This window comes from Leptonychotes weddellii, chromosome 8 (genome assembly GCF_054177405.1).
Source record: "Leptonychotes weddellii isolate Sample4059 chromosome 8, ASM5417740v2, whole genome shotgun sequence".
In the NCBI taxonomy this organism is placed as follows: domain Eukaryota; kingdom Metazoa; phylum Chordata; class Mammalia; order Carnivora; family Phocidae; genus Leptonychotes; species Leptonychotes weddellii.
Genome location: NC_138376.1, coordinates 99,597,730 through 99,607,835, shown reverse-complemented (window position 1 = coordinate 99,607,835; position 10,106 = coordinate 99,597,730). Strand labels below are relative to the sequence as shown.

Below are 10,106 nucleotides of genomic sequence, written 5' to 3'. Positions count from 1 at the left end.
GACATTCCAGGATAGACAATCGTCCCATGAGGACATTTTAAACCAGAAACAGAGGTAAAGCTTTTCTTCTTCCCTGTATTGCACACTTTTGCTCCAGGTTCATTGGTTTTTGCTTTGGTTAATTTTAACACTGAACATGAAGGGGTTAAGAAATGCCCTTACTCATGTTACATGAAGTAGCAGAAATTATCAGATGGAAACAGGAATTGGGAAGGGGTGGGGGGGAAAGCTCTGTAGTAACTCATTGTCTTCTGACAAAGACGGCTTGTACTTCCATCGATGAGCAGAGGCCACAACCCGGCAGTTTAATCGGAATATTTCAGGGGTGGGGGCAATTCAATACCCCCCCCCCCGCCCCCCACCCTTCCTTAACTGGAATTGCCCGGGATTGAAACAATACTCTGAGTCACAGCTCTTCTCATTGGAGAGCCAGCCAGCCAGCCCTTCCCGGGCGAGGCCCCGCCCCTCGCGTGCGCGTCACCGGCCTCGGGAGGAGGAGCGGCCAATGCTAATGAGCGGCGCTGCCCGGAGAAACTTCGTTCCCCTTCTCTGGGTCAGGATCGCAGAAATTATGCCCCTTCTGTCACCATGAACTGGCTCTCCAGTTCCCAGGGAGTTGTCCTCACTGCCTACCACCCCAGCGGCAAGGACCGGGCCGTGGGGGGGAACCATGGCAAGGGAGGGGAGGAAGCCACCGCAAGGTAAGCCCGAGAGCAAAACAAAACCTCTCACCTGCTCCAGGAAAAAAGTGACAGGGAAGTTGGCGCGGGGAGAACGGACCGGCATCGCCCGTCGAACCTAACGTCCTGCCGCCGCCGGAGTGTTTGGCAGGGGTTTTGTGCACTTTGCGTCTCCTCTGGTCCAAGCCTGAAATAGCGCCTATGATTGCTGGGGAAGATGAATAGGAGGAAGGAGCTGGGGATATGCCTATCAGGCTTGCTGCTTAGCAGGTGCATTTGCAAATGTTGAAAGATCAAATGACTATGTTTGAAACACTTCCTATGAGATGGAATTCTTGAATGGGCTCAAGGCACAGCCGCTGGAACTGCTAGTTGGGGAAGTGTGCCAACAAGTAAGGAGGTTGTTCACTGTACAATCTGTTGTTAGAGTGTGGGGTTCCCAGCCCACGCCCCCTCGCTGAAAGCAAACTTCTTAGGCAAAAAGCCCAAGACACTGGCCTGTGGCAGTGTGTTTCACATTCCTTTGTGTATGTGTGGGCATGGGGTAGAGCTTTCAAAAAGGAGTTTTTTATCAGGAGGTAGTATGCTGGGGCCAGAGTGAAATGTGGTTAATGTTAAATCACTTTATAGGCAGAGAGGGCAAGTGTTCTATAGGCCACTGAGGCATAAAGAGTACCTTTTTTTCTCTATGTACTTTGTTCTGATTTTTCAAGAGCTTTTTTTTTTTCTTCTTCTTTCCTTTAATGACCTTCTTCCTAGCCGTACATTTTTACCTCCAGTCTTAGATATAAATCGTAAATATTGGCTTGGAAGCTTGCAGAAAGCAAATGCTTAAACTAGTAGTGTTAGGTATCGGTAAGCATATTTCCTCCTTGATGTTTAATGTGATAATAAAACCTTCTTTGTTCTTATATGACTTATGCTGAAATAATGCCTTCTTTCATTTGTCTTAAAATCCTCAAATGTGGGGGAGGGGAATAAAAACCAAAGGAATGGCTGTAGTACTCTGTTAGATTCTCAGGCTGACCAGAACTTTTACTCACATAGCTGCCACACTATGTATTCTGTTGAAAGAATGAATTTCCAGAGATAAAAGGGAATTGCTACTTGTGCTTTCGATGTGTTACCATTTTATTTTCTGTCACTTTAAGTATTTTGTGTGAGATCATTAAGCATTTTCATTTTTTATGTGGTTTACCAATGTATTAGTAACCTTTTAGCTGTAAGCAGTCTGTAACCCCAGCCTCATGTCATCCCTAACGTGGAGTCCACATCAGAGTCAAAATTGCCAGAATGGCACAAACCTAGTACATTCTCCAGGGACTTTACTTTGGAGTCGCCTGGGGATCTGAGCTGAATTTTGGATCTTGATTGTGAGAGTGGAAAGAACCTTAGGGACATAGAGTACAAACCTCGCATTTTCCCTTTAAGTCCTCAAACCCCGGGAATTATTAGGGTGTTGCAAGGCCTGTGGATCTAGGCCTTTGCCAAGGGACTGCATATTCAGTTCTGGAGGCTTTATTCTGTATTTGCAGTTTTGCAGCCTGTTGGTGGTGGCCTGTACTTGAGTGGGTTGAGAGAACAAAAGAGAGGACAGATTACTCTCAGTCTATGCTAAAGCAGAATCAAGAGGTGCTAAGGCAGCAGGGTAGCAGCTGAGTTGTGAATGCTCCCCCTGGGGCCTCAGCACCAGTTCTGTTCCCACCTGCTTCCCCTGCTGGCTGCCATATTGCTTGTCCACACTGGCCCCAAGTTCTCACCACTGAATTAGAACCCTAAGGACTTTTTTTTTCTTTTTTAGTAGGCGCCATCCATGCCCAATGTGGGGCTTGAACTCATGACCCTGAAACTCTACCGACTGAGCCGGCCAGGCACCCTGGGACAGTTCTTTATATTGACCGGAGAAGATGGGAGCCCTGGTTTGAGGGCTGGGAGGAAAGGCAGGAAGGAGGGAGAAGGGACAGTCTCTAGGGCTTTTATCATTAAGTATGGAATAATTTAGCTTAGTGTTATTTTGGGAGGCACCCTCTTTAGCCTGGAAGGGTTGAGATATCACAAATGGAGGGGGAGGGGGTTGGATGGAGGCAGGGAGGGATTCGAGGATGGGATGGTGTCAGGAGTGACCCCCTAAAGTTGGGGGAGCCGGGCACACAGGGCTTTCACTCTGATCTGATTGGTCACCTGCTGCTTTAAGCACTGGGAAGCTGCTCTGAGGTACAAGGTTGATGGTTGATGCCTCTCTTAAAAAGCTCTTCAAATGCAAACCAAACCAAAACAAACAAAACTCAAAAAGAGGCAAAGTTAGACTCTGTTCTCTCCCACCCATTTAACAGTTGGTGGAGGGAGCATGGGAGTCTGAACTTCGCTTACTGCAAGATTATGTCTTTTCCAAATAATAGGCACTTTGAACTATTTAGTCAAATGTTTAGTTCAATAAGAACTCATATATGTCATTTGAAAAGTATAAAGATCTATGTATATGATGTAGGGTATTTATAGAACGTGTTTGATTTTTAGCTTTGCCTAACCAAGTCCTTTTTTACTTTTATTTGGTCTTTGGAGAAGCTGGGGTAGTAGGGAATTAATATTTTTGTAAGTAATCTGTTAGTCTAAAATTCCTTCCATTCCATTTCATTTCATTCCATTCCATTCCATTATCCCTCTTTATCAGGACACATTCACTGGATGACTGATTAAGGAATTCCTCCTCCTCCTGGTTAGAGTCTCTCAAATATTTACAGAATCCTGTTTTCAGTTTTTTGTCCTATTTCTTCCTTAAAACATTAGGATTTGAAGAAATATGCTAACATTAGTTGTTCTGACTGACTTATACAACAGATATTTCCAAAGGAAACCACTTTTTATGACTAGCTATATTTATGAGTATTTACTTGTTAATTTTCAAGCAGGTTTCTTACTGTTTGCTTTAGCAAAGCAGTTTTTCAAAGAATACTGCATTTTGTCTATTTTTACTATTCTCCTTTGACTTTTTTTTTTTTTTTTAAGATTTTATTTATTTATTTGACAGAGGGAGAGGGAGAAGCAGGCTCCCCGCTGAGCAGGGAGCCCGATATGGGGCTTGATCCGAGGACCCCAGGATCATGACCTGAGCTGAAGGCAGCTGCTTAACTGACTGAGCCACTCAGGCGCCTCCTCCTTTGACTTTTTAAGAAGAACTTACTTGCTTTATATCTGTTTTTGTCAATATCTGATAAATATTAATGTCAAATGATATTTTCTTATTGAAACTCTTAACTCTAGTTGACATTTGAGGTATTTTTATGTCTTCCATGAACAAATATATAGCATTCATTGTGTAAGGTCTTGTTTTGTTGGCCCCATTTACAGACCATTGGAACTGGGCAAGAAGAACCAAGGGGCAGTGTGTCATGGTGACCTAGGCTCTGAAACCCTGGGCTCGGGGTGCCAACCTGCCTGGGTTCACATTCCAACTCTCCCACTCATTAGCAGTGGAACCCTGGAGGGGTTCTTTAACTCTCTACTTATAAACTGAACTTAATAGTACTCGCTTCATTGGGAGGACCAAGTGGGTGGTTCCGTGTAAAGCCCACAGGACAGTGTCTGCTTTTTAGCTAGCTGCTACTCTCTTTAACATTAGGTAAAGTAACTATGGAGCTTTGCGGCATACGAAGCATTCTTCCTCATTTCAGGAGCATTTTCGTAAATACCATTGTGTCATGTGTTCAGAAACATGGGCGTGATTTATATGCTTAACTAAAATTGGCATAACTGAAAATTAACCGTAAGGTAAAAGTTCAGGCCTCTGGCATTCGAAAGACCTTGGAAATGTCCTTTTGATCTGTAGCCACATTGAGAATTTGAACTAGTGACCGCTGCTGGGGCACTGATGGGCTGCACTGAGGTCTGTAAACCCTGACTTATGGCAAGATGGAATGTGGGTGGGTCTTCTTTTGGCAGCTGGACTCCTTGCTGTCCCAAACTTCCTTCCTCCTCTTTTAAGAACTATTGCCCAGTGTGCCAGATGGAAGAGGGTGGCCATCTTCGTATGCTTTGTTTAATTCCAGACTTTTTCAAATCCTACCCATTTCTTGGATCTGTAAAATTATGTCGTAAGCATAACCATTTGGTCACTCAGTCATTCCACATATAATTACTAAGTGCTTACTGTGTGTCAGGCAGTTGTCCAAGAGCTGGGGCTGTATTGGGGAAAAAAACAGACAAACACCTGCATGTGGGGGTGAAGGGAGGCACAGAGTAGAAAGTGAAGGCCTGAGTAGGTGAGCCTTGCAGATATCTGGGGACCAGAGTTAGGGGAAGAGCTTTCAAGGTAGAGCCTGGTAGAGAGTATGGAAGCCATGAGCTGAGAGTAAGTCCTAGAGCAAGCCCCCAGAGATGCAAAGAGCCTTGCTGGGCTGGAATGGTTGGGAGTAAGTGGCTTAGAGGAGGAGAAAACTAGACGAGGCAGGTAGTTCAATCTGAATGGTTTTATAGCCCACTTGAGGAATTTAATTTTTGCACAAAGTGAAATGGGAAGCCAGCGTTTGGGGAGGATAGTGAACAATGGAGGAACAGAGCATGTTTTGGTTTCAAAGAGTGTCTCTGGCTGTTGTGTAGATTGTAAACTGTAGAAGTAGGCACACGTTTGGCCAACATTTCAGTTGTTTGGGTGGTGGGGCTGGTGGGTGGTGAAATATTCTGAAGGTAGAGCTTTTTGGATGTCCTGATGGTTTTGGTATATGAGCCAATGGGAATAAAGATTGTTGCAAGGTTTGGCCTATGCAACTCCATTTTATTTACACGGGGAAGGCTTTCAGAGTGAAAGGAGGATGGGCTGGGTATGATCTGAAGCTCAATTTTGGACCTACAACTTGGAAATGTCTTTTTCAAAGAAGCATTCAGGGAAGGACATGGTTGTCTTTCTTGATGAGTTCAGAGTTTTTACATGAGAACACACATTAAAAAAATTATGTACTATATATCACGAATAGAGTTTTTTTCCTTTTGAATTTGTGTTTTATCTGAAATTATTTTTTTGGTAAAAGGATGGTCAAGAGTTTTTATAATGCAGTTATGTAGTAAGTGAAATAACATTTCTTATTATTTTTTTCCACTTTAGCTTTTAAGGCATTCCAAATGCATTTTTAACCTATCCATATGGATAACTGCTTCTAGATCAATCTAGTCATCTATTTCATGACATAAGAGTACTTTCTCAAAACTTCTTTACTGTGTAGTTTAGAAGCCTCATCCAATTTTCTCTTGAATCATTAAAAGACACACCCAGTACTCCAACTGGGCAGGTCTTACCTTTAGAGTTACGGGATATTTGCCTTTTAACTGCCCTCATCTGTAAAGTTTGTGATTTCTGTGGGCCTGTTTAAAGTGATCTTCATGGAACTTATATTAGCTTTATGCCTTTCAAATATGAGGATTTTTAAATCTCAAGAACTGCTCCCCCAACCACTCGCAAAACAAGAAACAAAACAAAAACAAAAAAACCCAAACCCTGCCAAAAAACCTTTTATTATCCATGGTACACTTACTTCACTGTCCACCTGCACTGTCTCTGCTTGTCTCTCTTTTCTAAGTGGGACTTGTGCTTAATTGAAGGTTTATGTTCTTGGGGCGCCTGAGTGTCTCAGTTGGTAAAGTGACCGACTCTTGATTTTGGCTCAGGTCATGAACTCAGAGAGTCCTAGGATCGAGCCCTGCATCAGGCTCTGCACTCAGAGGGAAGTCTGCTTGTTCCTCTCCCTCTTGCTCTCTCTCTCTCTCAATAAATAAAATCTGCCTTCTCTCTCTTCTCTCTCCTGCCTTTTCTTCATTCAGCTCTGCCCAAGGGTCCTGAGAAGCCTTTCCACTTGTCACCCTAGTGGTGTCCCTGGGAGAGAGCTTGTAACTGCAGAAACTTGAGGCCTCCAGGCTGTTGCCTGGTGGTGATGGTGGTGGGTGGGGGTGGGCTGGGGGGAGGTCAACAGCATGTTCTCCATGCTTGGTTTGGGGAAGGTGCACTAGATTAGGTGTGATGCAGTCCTCTCCTGAACTCTCCCCTGTAGAGGATTTCTGACCCAAATCCTTCATTTCAAACAAATACTCTGAGAAGAAATTGCTGTAAAGTTTTAGTGGGTATTGATATTTAATGACATCTTTGCTCTTTTGATAAGAGATAAAGTCTCCCTACTTGAGGGGAGTGGGGATGGATAAAGGTGTTGGGAGTGAATTAGGGTAGATGGAGCAGAAGGGATGATGTCTGGATAATTCGGAGGACACATTCTTTTGATTGCTATGTTTGTTGCTGTGACCCGGCCAAGTTTATCCCATTTTTGCAAGAAGTAAACAGAAACCATGGAGACTGGTGTGGCCAGTTTACTACATCTGGAGTCTCTTCCAAACTCAAGTGCAGTAAGTATCTGAATTTCTGTGCCGAAAGAGAGTGTGAAATGTCATCTCCTTTATGCATGCTGTTTGGTGGTTGCTTTGGCAGAGAACCCTTCAGTGTCTTTAGGGAAAATGAGGTTTATTGCAGGCAACTCCGTCCTGGGGAGAGGAGGCATTGCCTGTCTTTTTCCCTCACTGACGGGTCATGTGGCAAGTCTGCTCTCTCTCTGTGTGGACACTCTTATTCTTTCTGTCTGCTGGCTTTATAATCTCATCATTTTAAGCTTGAGCTCAGCTCTTAATGGATGCCCCAGGCTTGTTGCCCTCTATCAACTTGTATCTCATAGCAAACTGAGCCATCTCTCCGTTTCCTAATTTCAAAGTTTTGAAAGGGGATCCAATTGCCCGGTTAATCTTCTTGAGCTGCCCCAGGAAGCCTGTGATTCTTATGATTTGACCACTCGGGGTCTTTTTAGTGAGGCAGATTCTGTGGGTAGGGCAGATCCTCAGAAGGGATGTGGCATCTTTGCTAAGTTGTTGGGTTGAGTACCTCCTACCTTTATCTGTTTCCTCATCTATGAAATGGGTGTAATAATGCTCTGTTTTCTTCGCAAGGTTAATCATAAAAATCAAATATGTGGCTTTTAAGAGTTTTCAAAAAATAGATGAGGAGTATTACTATAAATCCTTTCAAAACAGTATCTTAAATTTTCCCTAGACATTTTACTTAATTAGAACTGTCATACTGAACTTTTTGGTTTAAGTTAAGTAACGTTTGTAAGTTCCTTGAGGTTGGAGACCTTTCCTTTTTTTTTTTTTTTGTCTCTTACACCTAGGCCTTAGCAAAGTGCCTCAGGCAGGTAATAAAAGTTTGAATGAATGAATGAGTGCGAGAGCAAATAAGGTGCAGTGATAACACACAGAGACTTTGGAGCTACACCGTATGGGTTGGAATCCTGGCTCTGTCTAATAGCTGTGAGACCTTGGGCAAGTTGTTAAATGTCATAGGTCCTCAGTGTTTTTCTTTTCCTTTTTCAAAGAGGAGAAAAAAATAACTAACTCAAGAGTTGTTAGGAGGATTGAATGAGTTAAAAGATGTGATGTACTTAGAAGAGTGCTTCATTAAAAGCACAACAATTTTTATATGATGATGTAGGGCAGTCAAATTACCTGTTGGTGAATTAATTTGGAAATACTCTTGGAAAGCATTTTTGAGATTGATCTGTAAATGACTTCAGGAAAATAATGTTTGCTTTGATAGACAGTATGACTTCTTGATTTTAAAAATAACTGTGGGAAAAATAAAAATAATTGTGGAATAAGTTATGAAAATATCTCAGATTATATTTTAATAACTACTAAGAATACAAAAAATATCTTAAGGATTTAAAGGTACTGACCCCTTGTTGGGCTCAGTTTTTTATAGTTTGGTCAGATGTACATTTCTAAATCATTTGTTGCTCTTAAATGCTTTTAAATATGTGAAATCATCTCACGTAGAGCAAGGAAGACTCATTTACTTGTGTTGCTCAAAGAGCAAATTGACTTCACATTATTTGAATACTTACAGGTAAATGTACTGGTATGTTACTGTTAACTAAAGCAAAGTATTTGAGGGAAGAATACCTCTTACTTTTTTCCCCCTTAACATATATGTATGTGCTTTATGAACAACTGTTGATTTCATAACCAAGCAGTGAAGGGGGCACCTGGCTGGTGCAGTCAGATAAGCGTCTGACTCTTGGTGTCAGCTCTGGTCATGATCTCAGGGTCATGAGATCCAGCCTGGAGTTGGACTCCATGCTCAGCAGCACGGAGTCTGATTGAGTTTCTCTCTCCATCTTCTTCTGCCCCTCTCCACCACCTTCTGCCCCTCTCCACCACATGCTCGTTAGCTCTCTCTCTCTCCAGTAAGTAAATAAATCTTAAAAAAAAAAAAAAAAAAAAAGGAAGTGATGTTTCATGGAGCAGATCTCTGGAGGGTATGATATCCGTGGCACAGATCTGGGGGGATCCCCCTGAGTCCTGAGCCCCATCCCCTTTCCCATTTAGCGCACAAATTTGAAAACCATACTGCTGATTTTTCTCTTCATCTGTGTTATACCTAATAAATTTACTTTAAATGCCTACTGGGCCCTGGGCTTTAGGCCAGAAACTCTGTCCTCTTCAGCAATTCTCAAATCCCTCCCTGCACCTGCATTTCAAATTGGTAAAAACTCTGCAGCTCTGCTTACAAAAGGCTCACAAGAGCACGTGGTTTTGCCTCCAGCTCTAAGAGACTGGGGACTTTTGGTGGAAGTAGAGGTACTAGAGGAAGAAATGAGGGGGTGAACCGGCGGGAGGGGAGAGATGGATACAGAAGCTGTTTTCCGTGGGAAAACGATAGCATAAATTATGTTTAAATTCCATAGGTATGCAAATTCTCCAATTGTGCCATTTTATAGTTTAGTAGATTTCTTTTCACTAGCCACACAACTCAACACGCTATTTATTTGTAGCATTGTTGCTATGGGGAAAATGTGTTCAGAGCTCCCAGTAACAGGTTCCCAAATACATTTTTCAAACTCAAATAAAATCTTCAACAAAGTTGGAGGTTATTGCTCCATGTTTCCTTGGTGCCTCTCAGGACCTTCATGAATTGAGAAGTGAGAGTTGGTTTTTTTTTTTTGTATTTTTTTTTTCTGCTTGTAGTTTTGCCTTATTCTAGTACCGTGTGTGTTGCGAGGCCCACAGGAGCTCTGTGCATGCCCTCAACAGAGACTTTCCCTGTCTCCTACACATGTGCCTGTCTTCCATTAGGGATTATTCACTTGTTTCCATTTGTCCTTTATTTTGGAAGAGTTAGGAAGGTGGAAATTGATGTATGTACTTGCGATCCTAGGTGAATCAGGTGAGAAGAAAATGTGATTAAGTGGGAAATGGTTTAACGTTGTGCTCTTATGAAATTGGAGGGGTGTTTGGGTGGCTCAGCCGTTCAGCGTCTGCCTTCGGCTCAGGTCATGGTCCCAGGGTCCTGGGATCGAGCCCCGCATCGGGCTCCCTGCTCTGCGGGAAGCCTGCTTCTCC

The 10,106-nt window shown here is 42.9% G+C and overlaps 1 protein-coding gene across 3 annotated transcripts in view; it reads left to right on the top strand.

The window, feature by feature from the left end:
• Positions 1-490: 490 nt before the first annotated feature.
• The window catches only part of ARHGAP18 (Rho GTPase activating protein 18), a 122,996-nt gene continuing 113,380 nt past the window's right edge, over positions 491-10,106 (top strand). The window contains exon 1 of one of the 3 annotated variants that reach the window (XM_081828987.1): positions 491-701. In XM_081828987.1, the coding sequence (XP_081685113.1) occupies positions 589-701 (113 nt within the window). In that variant the 5' untranslated portion in view covers positions 491-588. The remainder of the gene's footprint in view (positions 702-10,106) is intronic. The other 2 variants (XM_081828988.1, XM_081828990.1) reach the window with 2 other exon arrangements.